The sequence below is a fragment of the Nyctereutes procyonoides genome, unplaced genomic scaffold (assembly GCF_905146905.1).
Source record: "Nyctereutes procyonoides isolate TBG_1078 unplaced genomic scaffold, NYPRO_anot_genome, whole genome shotgun sequence".
Lineage (NCBI taxonomy): Eukaryota > Metazoa > Chordata > Mammalia > Carnivora > Canidae > Nyctereutes > Nyctereutes procyonoides.
The window spans coordinates 1,709,239-1,725,377 of record NW_026575114.1 but is presented as its reverse complement, the minus strand read 5'-3'; the positions used below and the strand labels follow the sequence as shown (position 1 = coordinate 1,725,377).

The following is a 16,139-nucleotide window of genomic DNA, read 5'->3' as shown; positions in this document are numbered from 1 at the left end:
TTTCCAGGTGGGGGGGGGGGCGCCACATTCTAAAAGTGTCCCACCTACTCTGGTTCCAGGTGGGGCTAGAATGTTTATCACCGCCGCATGTGGGCCACCCAGTGAGGCACCTCCATTCTAGGCTGATCCACATGGGCTTGTCCAGGAGCAGACCATATCTTCTCCCAGAACTCCGTGAGAGCTGCTCCAGTGGGGATCATACATCCTACAACTGCCCCATGTGGGCCCTCCAGGTGAGGACAGGACATTCTAAGTCTGCTCCACATAGGCTGTTCCAGGGGGCACCACACATCCCATCATTGCCCCACCTGGGCTGTTCCAGGGGGGGAGTCTGGGACACTTCTGTGTACATGGACTCTGTGGTCATGATACATGGATTGTTCTACTTTCCCGGAGGACATTCGACATTTCTGTACAGTTTGAAGGGAACTTTCCCCCGCTATGGTCTACAAAGCTTCCGAGTCTCCATGCCGTTTCCTATCTTAGTATTTTCAACTGGTGTCTATCTGCTGGAGTCCCTGTACTTCCCCCAGCACCTCTGTCACTGTCTGCTGACTCATGAGGCCTGGCACCTCCCCCAGTATTACTGGGCTGCCCACTCCTGGTTGCTCCACTGTGGGGACACTGTTCATGTCTCTGCTCATTCACCAACAGTACTGTCTTTTCTCTATTCATTTTAAGGCACTCTTTCCTTAAAAGTTAGAGACTGACAACTATGTGTTTAAAGTTGTTTTCCCAAATCTGTGGCTTGCCTTTTCACTCTCTTATGGCCTCTTCAGAGGAATGAAATTCTCAATGCTAGTGTCATCACATATGTCTATCTTGTCCTATTGCATTCAGAGCTTTCAAGTTCTACGGAAGGAATCTTTCCTTACCCGAATCTTCAAACAACTGTGTGTCATCTGAAGGTTTCATGGTTGCTACCCTACCAGGACATGGCTTTTGGGTGTTGTGTGAATTCCGTTACAGTTTAATTTTTTCCCTATTTTAAAGGATTCAAGCGCCGTTTATGAAAACAACTCCTCTCTCCTTATCCTCCTTATCGTATAGACATCGCAGTAAAAACAAACAAACCTGCGGGGTGGCAGGAGTCCGTTTATGCAAAACGCTGTTTCTGTTTTGTTTTGACCCCTTGATCTGCAAACTACCCCTGCATCGAGCTGCACAGACACCGCATATCCATGTGAAAAACAATATCCCGAAGCAACTAAGACAGGATAATCTAAAGTTTAGTTGAGATATTTCCAAATATGATTATATGGTCAAAACCTCCCCTATCGGTTTCAAGAAACTGAAATGTCTCTTGCTAAGAAGAACCCCGGACAGTGCCCCCCCAAAAAGCACAGTCACATAACCAAGGTGTGAGATGCTTAGTCTACTTGATGCCTCTACCCGAGCGTGGAGCACAGCCATCATCCTGGCCACCGAGGAACTCTGGGAGGATTCTGTGCAGGTGCTCACATGCAGGACTAAGCATTAGGACGTGACAGCGCCGCTCGGGGGCGCAAACACGGCCCTGTCACTGCACACACACACCCTTCTCATTAAACCTCCATCCGTCCAGCCGTGGCTACGAAAATAGAAGGCAACGGGATGGCAGAGGTGAAAAGGTGAGGACGAATGTAGGGAGCAGCAGGGCCTATGGGGTGTGTAATGCAATCCCTTCATCACCTCCACACAAGACTCAGTTGGTGGAACTGACCTGCGACGTCCAGGCGGAAGGACACCTTCTGGCCCCCGGCCTCGCAGCTGTACTCCCCGGCGTCGGCCCGGCCCGCCTGCTGCACCACCAGCCTCCTGCTGCAGCCCTGGGCCTCCACGTGCACCCTGGAGCTCGCACTCAGCTTCTTCCCGTCCTTGTACCACGTCACCTCCGTCCCGGCCTGGGCCACCTCGCAGCTCAGCGTGGCGCTGCCGCCCGCCTTCGCCTGCACCTCACTGCGTGCTGGCTGCTCCTTGGCAAACACCAGTGTAGGCTCTGGGGACACAGGGGGACGCATGATCAAAACCTTATCTAAGTCAAGATGCAGTACTGGGCGGTGCCTGGGTGGCTCAGGTCATGATCTCAGGGTCCTGGGATTGAGCTCTGCATCGGGGCGGAGGGCGGGGGGGGGGGGCGGGCGGCGGGGGGTTTTCCCTGCTAGGCGAGGAATCTGCTTCTCCCTCTCCCTCTCCCTCTGCTGCTCCCCCTGCTTGTGCTCTCTCGAATAAATAAAATCTTAAAAAAAAAAAATTAAAAGATGCAGCACTGGGGAAGCGGGAGTACCCAGGAAGCTGGGATGTTCTCCAGGCTGGGCACCAGCTGTATGGCCCTCAGTCCCACATGGGTCCCTGCTCCCACCGGCTCTGTGCCGACAGCTATTGCTGATGGGCTGGGGGGTAAGGAAGCTGTACCTCTATCCCCCGTGTGATGCTTCCGACAGACTGGCGTCACCTTGCTCATACTTCGTCTCACGTAGGGACCCTGAAATCCATGACAGACCTACACTATGAAGTGTTTCTACAGCCCCGGCCTGCTTTGCTATAGAACTTACGCTACCACGTAAAATGAGATAAGAGCACAGCTCCCTTCCTATTCCGTATAAGAAAGTCCACGAGCAAGAAGTGATTAAATTCCAGCATATCTGGAAGAATTCACCCGGCAAGCCTTTGGACTCACACGTGGATTCACAAAGACATTTTGTTACTGGCGCTACATCCCGGCGGGGCCGTTTGCATTGTCTACTTCTCCTAAGATTTTGTTGGAGAGAGAGGAAGAGAGAAAGCAAGCGGGGGGAGGCGGGCAGGCAGAGGGAGAAGGAGGGAGCCCGGCACAGCTCGATCCTGGGAGCATGGGAACAGGACCTGAGCCGGAGGCAGACGCTTCACCCACAGACCCACCCAGGGAGCCCCACTGTTGACGTCATACATCAGTTTGATTTCCTTTCCTACAACCACTGGGACAGTGTGTCATCACCATTCTGATTCTCTTGCATTAAATGGTGTCAGACTGTCTTAAACAGCAAGTCGAAAAGGCGCACAGCCGCCGTGGCGGTGTCCATGCTCGCCCGCGGGTCATGATGTCCTGAGACAACAGCAGTCCACTGCGTGCGGCCCCAGGACCAGGGCGGGGCTGCGCTGACCCTCATCCGAGACACGGAACATAAAGACAAAGTCACAGGATTCTCTGAGAACCGGCCCGGGAGGCACAGCTCATGGACCCCCATCGCAGACCCTTTTTGCCAGTCGGGGCGGGGGGGGGGGGGCGCCACCACAGCGCTCTGGGTCACAAGTGTGCCCATGGGCTGCGTACTCCTCTCCCTCCCTCAACCCTTGCCTCGGAATCCCACGGAGTTCTAACACGGGATATCCTAACCGAAGACAAAATGATGCAGGACGAGCTTTGTGAAGACAGCTCCCGAACACACGCCTGTTGCAGCACGGGTGCTTGGCTACCACTTCCATGCTCACTATTTCCCTGAGGCTCTGCCATGAGCATCTCTCTGGCCTTTGTGCAGAGAGGTTCCATACCCGTGTGCAAGGAAAGAAGCACGCCCAGGACACCAAAAACCTCCATCACAAACACGCAGTGTCGAGATAATTCCAAGGATGACCGGGGGCCCGCGTGCTTGCCCTGGGTACTGGACTCCACACGTCTCTCGATGGGGAGAAACACCCAACGAGGCCTCTGGGAACCACTAGAGCGTCCACAGGTGAGGACATCTGGTCAACTATGGCCGGGACACCAAATGGAGCCCAGGTGCAGGACGGCAAAGAACAACCGTGCATACGGAACGAGTGGCTGAGGGTTGCCCACGAGGGGCCCATTCGCTTCAGTAAACCCTTGCCCGGCAATATCTCTGGGATCAGCCACCAGACAGAAAGTGGCAGCTGGGAGGAAGGGACAGGAAAGCTCCCGGGTCCGTCTGGGCTGTGGGCTAGTGTGACCATCGCCTGTAATCCAGGCTATTCTCCGCGAACTGACCTGCGACGTCCAGGCGGAAGGACACCTTCTGGCCCCCGGCCTCGCAGCTGTACTCCCCGGCGTCGGCCCGCCCCGCCTGCTGCACCACCAGCCTCCTGCTGCAGCCCTGGGCCTCCACGTGCACCCTGGAGCTCGCACTCAGCTTCTTCCCGTCCTTGTACCACGTCACCTCCGTCCCGGCCTGGGCCACCTCGCAGCTCAGCGTGGCGCTGCCGCCCGCCTTCGCCTGCACCTCACTGCGTGCTGGCTGCTCCTTGGCAAACACCAGTGTAGGCTCTGGGGACACAGGGGGACATGCAGGGTCAGAGGCACCATCCAAGGGAGGAAGGCAGCACTGGGAGGAGAAAGATTACACGGGGCTGCACGGGACTGGGAACGTCCCCAGGCTCTGCAGCAGCCATGTGACTGGAGAAGCCCCATAGCTTCTCGACCATGAGGGACACGATTCATGTGCCCATCCCTCACTGCTCCGCAGGGGCCCCTACGCGTGGGGACCACACATCCCATCATGGCTCTACACACGCTTTCCAGGTGGGGGGGGGGGCGCCACATTCTAAAAGTGTCCCACCTACTCTGGTTCCAGGTGGGGCTAGAATGTTTATCACCGCCGCATGTGGGCCACCCAGTGAGGCACCTCCATTCTAGGCTGATCCACATGGGCTTGTCCAGGAGCAGACCATATCTTCTCCCAGAACTCCGTGAGAGCTGCTCCAGTGGGGATCATACATCCTACAACTGCCCCATGTGGGCCCTCCAGGTGAGGACAGGACATTCTAAGTCTGCTCCACATAGGCTGTTCCAGGGGGCACCACACATCCCATCATTGCCCCACCTGGGCTGTTCCAGGGGGGGAGTCTGGGACACTTCTGTGTACATGGACTCTGTGGTCATGATACATGGATTGTTCTACTTTCCCGGAGGACATTCGACATTTCTGTACAGTTTGAAGGGAACTTTCCCCCGCTATGGTCTACAAAGCTTCCGAGTCTCCATGCCGTTTCCTATCTTAGTATTTTCAACTGGTGTCTATCTGCTGGAGTCCCTGTACTTCCCCCAGCACCTCTGTCACTGTCTGCTGACTCATGAGGCCTGGCACCTCCCCCAGTATTACTGGGCTGCCCACTCCTGGTTGCTCCACTGTGGGGACACTGTTCATGTCTCTGCTCATTCACCAACAGTACTGTCTTTTCTCTATTCATTTTAAGGCACTCTTTCCTTAAAAGTTAGAGACTGACAACTATGTGTTTAAAGTTGTTTTCCCAAATCTGTGGCTTGCCTTTTCACTCTCTTATGGCCTCTTCAGAGGAATGAAATTCTCAATGCTAGTGTCATCACATATGTCTATCTTGTCCTATTGCATTCAGAGCTTTCAAGTTCTACGGAAGGAATCTTTCCTTACCCGAATCTTCAAACAACTGTGTGTCATCTGAAGGTTTCATGGTTGCTACCCTACCAGGACATGGCTTTTGGGTGTTGTGTGAATTCCGTTACAGTTTAATTTTTTCCCTATTTTAAAGGATTCAAGCGCCGTTTATGAAAACAACTCCTCTCTCCTTATCCTCCTTATCGTATAGACATCGCAGTAAAAACAAACAAACCTGCGGGGTGGCAGGAGTCCGTTTATGCAAAACGCTGTTTCTGTTTTGTTTTGACCCCTTGATCTGCAAACTACCCCTGCATCGAGCTGCACAGACACCGCATATCCATGTGAAAAACAATATCCCGAAGCAACTAAGACAGGATAATCTAAAGTTTAGCTGAGATATTTCCAAATATGATTATATGGTCAAAACCTCCCCTATCGGTTTCAAGAAACTGAAATGTCTCTTGCTAAGAAGAACCCCGGACAGTGCCCCCCCAAAAAGCACAGTCACATAACCAAGGTGTGAGATGCTTAGTCTACTTGATGCCTCTACCCGAGCGTGGAGCACAGCCATCATCCTGGCCACCGAGGAACTCTGGGAGGATTCTGTGCAGGTGCTCACATGCAGGACTAAGCATTAGGACGTGACAGCGCCGCTCGGGGGCGCAAACACGGCCCTGTCACTGCACACACACACCCTTCTCATTAAACCTCCATCCGTCCAGCCGTGGCTACGAAAATAGAAGGCAACGGGATGGCAGAGGTGAAAAGGTGAGGACGAATGTAGGGAGCAGCAGGGCCTATGGGGTGTGTAATGCAATCCCTTCATCACCTCCACACAAGACTCAGTTGGTGGAACTGACCTGCGACGTCCAGGCGGAAGGACACCTTCTGGCCCCCGGCCTCGCAGCTGTACTCCCCGGCGTCGGCCCGCCCCGCCTGCTGCACCACCAGCCTCCTGCTGCAGCCCTGGGCCTCCACGTGCACCCTGGAGCTCGCACTCAGCTTCTTCCCGTCCTTGTACCACGTCACCTCCGTCCCGGCCTGGGCCACCTCGCAGCTCAGCGTGGCGCTGCCGCCCGCCTTCGCCTGCACCTCACTGCGTGCTGGCTGCTCCTTGGCAAACACCAGTGTAGGCTCTGGGGACACAGGGGGACGCATGATCAAAACCTTATCTAAGTCAAGATGCAGTACTGGGCAGTGCCTGGGTGGCTCAGGTCATGATCTCAGGGTCCTGGGATTGAGCTCTGCATCGGGGCGGAGGGCGGGGGGGGGGGGCGGGCGGCGGGGGGTTTTCCCTGCTAGGCGAGGAATCTGCTTCTCCCTCTCCCTCTCCCTCTGCTGCTCCCCCTGCTTGTGCTCTCTCGAATAAATAAAATCTTAAAAAAAAAAAAATTAAAAGATGCAGCACTGGGGAAGCGGGAGTACCCAGGAAGCTGGGATGTTCTCCAGGCTGGGCACCAGCTGTATGGCCCTCAGTCCCACATGGGTCCCTGCTCCCACCGGCTCTGTGCCGACAGCTATTGCTGATGGGCTGGGGGGTAAGGAAGCTGTACCTCTATCCCCCGTGTGATGCTTCCGACAGACTGGCGTCACCTTGCTCATACTTCGTCTCACGTAGGGACCCTGAAATCCATGACAGACCTACACTATGAAGTGTTTCTACAGCCCCGGCCTGCTTTGCTATAGAACTTACGCTACCACGTAAAATGAGATAAGAGCACAGCTCCCTTCCTATTCCGTATAAGAAAGTCCACGAGCAAGAAGTGATTAAATTCCAGCATATCTGGAAGAATTCACCCGGCAAGCCTTTGGACTCACACGTGGATTCACAAAGACATTTTGTTACTGGCGCTACATCCCGGCGGGGCCGTTTGCATTGTCTACTTCTCCTAAGATTTTGTTGGAGAGAGAGGAAGAGAGAAAGCAAGCGGGGGGAGGCGGGCAGGCAGAGGGAGAAGGAGGGAGCCCGGCACAGCTCGATCCTGGGAGCATGGGAACAGGACCTGAGCCGGAGGCAGACGCTTCACCCACAGACCCACCCAGGGAGCCCCACTGTTGACGTCATACATCAGTTTGATTTCCTTTCCTACAACCACTGGGACAGTGTGTCATCACCATTCTGATTCTCTTGCATTAAATGGTGTCAGACTGTCTTAAACAGCAAGTCGAAAAGGCGCACAGCCGCCGTGGCGGTGTCCATGCTCGCCCGCGGGTCATGATGTCCTGAGACAACAGCAGTCCACTGCGTGCGGCCCCAGGACCAGGGCGGGGCTGCGCTGACCCTCATCCGAGACACGGAACATAAAGACAAAGTCACAGGATTCTCTGAGAACCGGCCCGGGAGGCACAGCTCATGGACCCCCATCGCAGACCCTTTTTGCCAGTCGGGGCGGGGGGGGGGGGGGCGCCACCACAGCGCTCTGGGTCACAAGTGTGCCCATGGGCTGCGTACTCCTCTCCCTCCCTCAACCCTTGCCTCGGAATCCCACGGAGTTCTAACACGGGATATCCTAACCGAAGACAAAATGATGCAGGACGAGCTTTGTGAAGACAGCTCCCGAACACACGCCTGTTGCAGCACGGGTGCTTGGCTACCACTTCCATGCTCACTATTTCCCTGAGGCTCTGCCATGAGCATCTCTCTGGCCTTTGTGCAGAGAGGTTCCATACCCGTGTGCAAGGAAAGAAGCACGCCCAGGACACCAAAAACCTCCATCACAAACACGCAGTGTCGAGATAATTCCAAGGATGACCGGGGGCCCGCGTGCTTGCCCTGGGTACTGGACTCCACACGTCTCTCGATGGGGAGAAACACCCAACGAGGCCTCTGGGAACCACTAGAGCGTCCACAGGTGAGGACATCTGGTCAACTATGGCCGGGACACCAAATGGAGCCCAGGTGCAGGACGGCAAAGAACAACCGTGCATACGGAACGAGTGGCTGAGGGTTGCCCACGAGGGGCCCATTCGCTTCAGTAAACCCTTGCCCGGCAATATCTCTGGGATCAGCCACCAGACAGAAAGTGGCAGCTGGGAGGAAGGGACAGGAAAGCTCCCGGGTCCGTCTGGGCTGTGGGCTAGTGTGACCATCGCCTGTAATCCAGGCTATTCTCCGCGAACTGACCTGCGACGTCCAGGCGGAAGGACACCTTCTGGCCCCCGGCCTCGCAGCTGTACTCCCCGGCGTCGGCCCGCCCCGCCTGCTGCACCACCAGCCTCCTGCTGCAGCCCTGGGCCTCCACGTGCACCCTGGAGCTCGCACTCAGCTTCTTCCCGTCCTTGTACCACGTCACCTCCGTCCCGGCCTGGGCCACCTCGCAGCTCAGCGTGGCGCTGCCGCCCGCCTTCGCCTGCACCTCACTGCGTGCTGGCTGCTCCTTGGCAAACACCAGTGTAGGCTCTGGGGACACAGGGGGACATGCAGGGTCAGAGGCACCATCCAAGGGAGGAAGGCAGCACTGGGAGGAGAAAGATTACACGGGGCTGCACGGGACTGGGAACGTCCCCAGGCTCTGCAGCAGCCATGTGACTGGAGAAGCCCCATAGCTTCTCGACCATGAGGGACACGATTCATGTGCCCATCCCTCACTGCTCCGCAGGGGCCCCTACGCGTGGGGACCACACATCCCATCATGGCTCTACACACGCTTTCCAGGTGGGGGGGGGGGCGCCACATTCTAAAAGTGTCCCACCTACTCTGGTTCCAGGTGGGGCTAGAATGTTTATCACCGCCGCATGTGGGCCACCCAGTGAGGCACCTCCATTCTAGGCTGATCCACATGGGCTTGTCCAGGAGCAGACCATATCTTCTCCCAGAACTCCGTGAGAGCTGCTCCAGTGGGGATCATACATCCTACAACTGCCCCATGTGGGCCCTCCAGGTGAGGACAGGACATTCTAAGTCTGCTCCACATAGGCTGTTCCAGGGGGCACCACACATCCCATCATTGCCCCACCTGGGCTGTTCCAGGGGGGGAGTCTGGGACACTTCTGTGTACATGGACTCTGTGGTCATGATACATGGATTGTTCTACTTTCCCGGAGGACATTCGACATTTCTGTACAGTTTGAAGGGAACTTTCCCCCGCTATGGTCTACAAAGCTTCCGAGTCTCCATGCCGTTTCCTATCTTAGTATTTTCAACTGGTGTCTATCTGCTGGAGTCCCTGTACTTCCCCCAGCACCTCTGTCACTGTCTGCTGACTCATGAGGCCTGGCACCTCCCCCAGTATTACTGGGCTGCCCACTCCTGGTTGCTCCACTGTGGGGACACTGTTCATGTCTCTGCTCATTCACCAACAGTACTGTCTTTTCTCTATTCATTTTAAGGCACTCTTTCCTTAAAAGTTAGAGACTGACAACTATGTGTTTAAAGTTGTTTTCCCAAATCTGTGGCTTGCCTTTTCACTCTCTTATGGCCTCTTCAGAGGAATGAAATTCTCAATGCTAGTGTCATCACATATGTCTATCTTGTCCTATTGCATTCAGAGCTTTCAAGTTCTACGGAAGGAATCTTTCCTTACCCGAATCTTCAAACAACTGTGTGTCATCTGAAGGTTTCATGGTTGCTACCCTACCAGGACATGGCTTTTGGGTGTTGTGTGAATTCCGTTACAGTTTAATTTTTTCCCTATTTTAAAGGATTCAAGCGCCGTTTATGAAAACAACTCCTCTCTCCTTATCCTCCTTATCGTATAGACATCGCAGTAAAAACAAACAAACCTGCGGGGTGGCAGGAGTCCGTTTATGCAAAACGCTGTTTCTGTTTTGTTTTGACCCCTTGATCTGCAAACTACCCCTGCATCGAGCTGCACAGACACCGCATATCCATGTGAAAAACAATATCCCGAAGCAACTAAGACAGGATAATCTAAAGTTTAGTTGAGATATTTCCAAATATGATTATATGGTCAAAACCTCCCCTATCGGTTTCAAGAAACTGAAATGTCTCTTGCTAAGAAGAACCCCGGACAGTGCCCCCCCAAAAAGCACAGTCACATAACCAAGGTGTGAGATGCTTAGTCTACTTGATGCCTCTACCCGAGCGTGGAGCACAGCCATCATCCTGGCCACCGAGGAACTCTGGGAGGGTTCTGTGCAGGTGCTCACATGCAGGACTAAGCATTAGGACGTGACAGCGCCGCTCGGGGGCGCAAACACGGCCCTGTCACTGCACACACACACCCTTCTCATTAAACCTCCATCCGTCCAGCCGTGGCTACGAAAATAGAAGGCAACGGGATGGCAGAGGTGAAAAGGTGAGGACGAATGTAGGGAGCAGCAGGGCCTATGGGGTGTGTAATGCAATCCCTTCATCACCTCCACACAAGACTCAGTTGGTGGAACTGACCTGCGACGTCCAGGCGGAAGGACACCTTCTGGCCCCCGGCCTCGCAGCTGTACTCCCCGGCGTCGGCCCGCCCCGCCTGCTGCACCACCAGCCTCCTGCTGCAGCCCTGGGCCTCCACGTGCACCCTGGAGCTCGCACTCAGCTTCTTCCCGTCCTTGTACCACGTCACCTCCGTCCCGGCCTGGGCCACCTCGCAGCTCAGCGTGGCGCTGCCGCCCGCCTTCGCCTGCACCTCACTGCGTGCTGGCTGCTCCTTGGCAAACACCAGTGTAGGCTCTGGGGACACAGGGGGACGCATGATCAAAACCTTATCTAAGTCAAGATGCAGTACTGGGCGGTGCCTGGGTGGCTCAGGTCATGATCTCAGGGTCCTGGGATTGAGCTCTGCATCGGGGCGGAGGGCGGGGGGGGGGGGGGCGGGCGGCGGGGGGTTTTCCCTGCTAGGCGAGGAATCTGCTTCTCCCTCTCCCTCTCCCTCTGCTGCTCCCCCTGCTTGTGCTCTCTCGAATAAATAAAATCTTAAAAAAAAAAAATTAAAAGATGCAGCACTGGGGAAGCGGGAGTACCCAGGAAGCTGGGATGTTCTCCAGGCTGGGCACCAGCTGTATGGCCCTCAGTCCCACATGGGTCCCTGCTCCCACCGGCTCTGTGCCGACAGCTATTGCTGATGGGCTGGGGGGTAAGGAAGCTGTACCTCTATCCCCCGTGTGATGCTTCCGACAGACTGGCGTCACCTTGCTCATACTTCGTCTCACGTAGGGACCCTGAAATCCATGACAGACCTACACTATGAAGTGTTTCTACAGCCCCGGCCTGCTTTGCTATAGAACTTACGCTACCACGTAAAATGAGATAAGAGCACAGCTCCCTTCCTATTCCGTATAAGAAAGTCCACGAGCAAGAAGTGATTAAATTCCAGCATATCTGGAAGAATTCACCCGGCAAGCCTTTGGACTCACACGTGGATTCACAAAGACATTTTGTTACTGGCGCTACATCCCGGCGGGGCCGTTTGCATTGTCTACTTCTCCTAAGATTTTGTTGGAGAGAGAGGAAGAGAGAAAGCAAGCGGGGGGAGGCGGGCAGGCAGAGGGAGAAGGAGGGAGCCCGGCACAGCTCGATCCTGGGAGCATGGGAACAGGACCTGAGCCGGAGGCAGACGCTTCACCCACAGACCCACCCAGGGAGCCCCACTGTTGACGTCATACATCAGTTTGATTTCCTTTCCTACAACCACTGGGACAGTGTGTCATCACCATTCTGATTCTCTTGCATTAAATGGTGTCAGACTGTCTTAAACAGCAAGTCGAAAAGGCGCACAGCCGCCGTGGCGGTGTCCATGCTCGCCCGCGGGTCATGATGTCCTGAGACAACAGCAGTCCACTGCGTGCGGCCCCAGGACCAGGGCGGGGCTGCGCTGACCCTCATCCGAGACACGGAACATAAAGACAAAGTCACAGGATTCTCTGAGAACCGGCCCGGGAGGCACAGCTCATGGACCCCCATCGCAGACCCTTTTTGCCAGTCGGGGCGGGGGGGGGGGGGGCGCCACCACAGCGCTCTGGGTCACAAGTGTGCCCATGGGCTGCGTACTCCTCTCCCTCCCTCAACCCTTGCCTCGGAATCCCACGGAGTTCTAACACGGGATATCCTAACCGAAGACAAAATGATGCAGGACGAGCTTTGTGAAGACAGCTCCCGAACACACGCCTGTTGCAGCACGGGTGCTTGGCTACCACTTCCATGCTCACTATTTCCCTGAGGCTCTGCCATGAGCATCTCTCTGGCCTTTGTGCAGAGAGGTTCCATACCCGTGTGCAAGGAAAGAAGCACGCCCAGGACACCAAAAACCTCCATCACAAACACGCAGTGTCGAGATAATTCCAAGGATGACCGGGGGCCCGCGTGCTTGCCCTGGGTACTGGACTCCACACGTCTCTCGATGGGGAGAAACACCCAACGAGGCCTCTGGGAACCACTAGAGCGTCCACAGGTGAGGACATCTGGTCAACTATGGCCGGGACACCAAATGGAGCCCAGGTGCAGGACGGCAAAGAACAACCGTGCATACGGAACGAGTGGCTGAGGGTTGCCCACGAGGGGCCCATTCGCTTCAGTAAACCCTTGCCCGGCAATATCTCTGGGATCAGCCACCAGACAGAAAGTGGCAGCTGGGAGGAAGGGACAGGAAAGCTCCCGGGTCCGTCTGGGCTGTGGGCTAGTGTGACCATCGCCTGTAATCCAGGCTATTCTCCGCGAACTGACCTGCGACGTCCAGGCGGAAGGACACCTTCTGGCCCCCGGCCTCGCAGCTGTACTCCCCGGCGTCGGCCCGCCCCGCCTGCTGCACCACCAGCCTCCTGCTGCAGCCCTGGGCCTCCACGTGCACCCTGGAGCTCGCACTCAGCTTCTTCCCGTCCTTGTACCACGTCACCTCCGTCCCGGCCTGGGCCACCTCGCAGCTCAGCGTGGCGCTGCCGCCCGCCTTCGCCTGCACCTCACTGCGTGCTGGCTGCTCCTTGGCAAACACCAGTGTAGGCTCTGGGGACACAGGGGGACATGCAGGGTCAGAGGCACCATCCAAGGGAGGAAGGCAGCACTGGGAGGAGAAAGATTACACGGGGCTGCACGGGACTGGGAACGTCCCCAGGCTCTGCAGCAGCCATGTGACTGGAGAAGCCCCATAGCTAGCTCCACATAGGCTGTTCCAGGGGGCACCACACATCCCATCATTGCCCCACCTGGGCTGTTCCAGGGGGGGAGTCTGGGACACTTCTGTGTACATGGACTCTGTGGTCATGATACATGGATTGTTCTACTTTCCCGGAGGACATTCGACATTTCTGTACAGTTTGAAGGGAACTTTCCCCCGCTATGGTCTACAAAGCTTCCGAGTCTCCATGCCGTTTCCTATCTTAGTATTTTCAACTGGTGTCTATCTGCTGGAGTCCCTGTACTTCCCCCAGCACCTCTGTCACTGTCTGCTGACTCATGAGGCCTGGCACCTCCCCCAGTATTACTGGGCTGCCCACTCCTGGTTGCTCCACTGTGGGGACACTGTTCATGTCTCTGCTCATTCACCAACAGTACTGTCTTTTCTCTATTCATTTTAAGGCACTCTTTCCTTAAAAGTTAGAGACTGACAACTATGTGTTTAAAGTTGTTTTCCCAAATCTGTGGCTTGCCTTTTCACTCTCTTATGGCCTCTTCAGAGGAATGAAATTCTCAATGCTAGTGTCATCACATATGTCTATCTTGTCCTATTGCATTCAGAGCTTTCAAGTTCTACGGAAGGAATCTTTCCTTACCCGAATCTTCAAACAACTGTGTGTCATCTGAAGGTTTCATGGTTGCTACCCTACCAGGACATGGCTTTTGGGTGTTGTGTGAATTCCGTTACAGTTTAATTTTTTCCCTATTTTAAAGGATTCAAGCGCCGTTTATGAAAACAACTCCTCTCTCCTTATCCTCCTTATCGTATAGACATCGCAGTAAAAACAAACAAACCTGCGGGGTGGCAGGAGTCCGTTTATGCAAAACGCTGTTTCTGTTTTGTTTTGACCCCTTGATCTGCAAACTACCCCTGCATCGAGCTGCACAGACACCGCATATCCATGTGAAAAACAATATCCCGAAGCAACTAAGACAGGATAATCTAAAGTTTAGTTGAGATATTTCCAAATATGATTATATGGTCAAAACCTCCCCTATCGGTTTCAAGAAACTGAAATGTCTCTTGCTAAGAAGAACCCCGGACAGTGCCCCCCCAAAAAGCACAGTCACATAACCAAGGTGTGAGATGCTTAGTCTACTTGATGCCTCTACCCGAGCGTGGAGCACAGCCATCATCCTGGCCACCGAGGAACTCTGGGAGGGTTCTGTGCAGGTGCTCACATGCAGGACTAAGCATTAGGACGTGACAGCGCCGCTCGGGGGCGCAAACACGGCCCTGTCACTGCACACACACACCCTTCTCATTAAACCTCCATCCGTCCAGCCGTGGCTACGAAAATAGAAGGCAACGGGATGGCAGAGGTGAAAAGGTGAGGACGAATGTAGGGAGCAGCAGGGCCTATGGGGTGTGTAATGCAATCCCTTCATCACCTCCACACAAGACTCAGTTGGTGGAACTGACCTGCGACGTCCAGGCGGAAGGACACCTTCTGGCCCCCGGCCTCGCAGCTGTACTCCCCGGCGTCGGCCCGCCCGCCTGCTGCACCACCAGCCTCCTGCTGCAGCCCTGGGCCTCCACGTGCACCCTGGAGCTCGCACTCAGCTTCTTCCCGTCCTTGTACCACGTCACCTCCGTCCCGGCCTGGGCCACCTCGCAGCTCAGCGTGGCGCTGCCGCCCGCCTTCGCCTGCACCTCACTGCGTGCTGGCTGCTCCTTGGCAAACACCAGTGTAGGCTCTGGGGACACAGGGGGACGCATGATCAAAACCTTATCTAAGTCAAGATGCAGTACTGGGCGGTGCCTGGGTGGCTCAGGTCATGATCTCAGGGTCCTGGGATTGAGCTCTGCATCGGGGCGGAGGGCGGGGGGGGGGGGCGGGCGGCGGGGGGTTTTCCCTGCTAGGCGAGGAATCTGCTTCTCCCTCTCCCTCTCCCTCTGCTGCTCCCCCTGCTTGTGCTCTCTCGAATAAATAAAATCTTAAAAAAAAAAAAATTAAAAGATGCAGCACTGGGGAAGCGGGAGTACCCAGGAAGCTGGGATGTTCTCCAGGCTGGGCACCAGCTGTATGGCCCTCAGTCCCACATGGGTCCCTGCTCCCACCGGCTCTGTGCCGACAGCTATTGCTGATGGGCTGGGGGGTAAGGAAGCTGTACCTCTATCCCCCGTGTGATGCTTCCGACAGACTGGCGTCACCTTGCTCATACTTCGTCTCACGTAGGGACCCTGAAATCCATGACAGACCTACACTATGAAGTGTTTCTACAGCCCCGGCCTGCTTTGCTATAGAACTTACGCTACCACGTAAAATGAGATAAGAGCACAGCTCCCTTCCTATTCCGTATAAGAAAGTCCACGAGCAAGAAGTGATTAAATTCCAGCATATCTGGAAGAATTCACCCGGCAAGCCTTTGGACTCACACGTGGATTCACAAAGACATTTTGTTACTGGCGCTACATCCCGGCGGGGCCGTTTGCATTGTCTACTTCTCCTAAGATTTTGTTGGAGAGAGAGGAAGAGAGAAAGCAAGCGGGGGGAGGCGGGCAGGCAGAGGGAGAAGGAGGGAGCCCGGCACAGCTCGATCCTGGGAGCATGGGAACAGGACCTGAGCCGGAGGCAGACGCTTCACCCACAGACCCACCCAGGGAGCCCCACTGTTGACGTCATACATCAGTTTGATTTCCTTTCCTACAACCACTGGGACAGTGTGTCATCACCATTCTGATTCTCTTGCATTAAATGGTGTCAGACTGTCTTAAACAGCAAGTCGAAAAGGCGCACAGCCGC

The 16,139-nt window shown here is 55.3% G+C and overlaps 1 protein-coding gene across 1 annotated transcript in view; it reads right to left on the bottom strand.

Annotated features, from left to right (window-relative positions):
* Positions 1-16,139, bottom strand: part of OBSCN (obscurin, cytoskeletal calmodulin and titin-interacting RhoGEF) — a 135,526-nt gene that overhangs the window by 75,043 nt on the left and 44,344 nt on the right. The window contains exons 15-22 of the mRNA XM_055333724.1: positions 14,953-15,090; positions 14,816-14,890; positions 12,946-13,221; positions 10,681-10,956; positions 8,455-8,730; positions 6,191-6,466; positions 3,965-4,240; positions 1,703-1,978 (exon numbers count right to left, since the gene is read on the bottom strand). Coding sequence (XP_055189699.1) covers positions 1,703-1,978; positions 3,965-4,240; positions 6,191-6,466; positions 8,455-8,730; positions 10,681-10,956; positions 12,946-13,221; positions 14,816-14,890; positions 14,953-15,090 — 1,869 coding nt within the window. The remainder of the gene's footprint in view (positions 1-1,702; positions 1,979-3,964; positions 4,241-6,190; positions 6,467-8,454; positions 8,731-10,680; positions 10,957-12,945; positions 13,222-14,815; positions 14,891-14,952; positions 15,091-16,139) is intronic.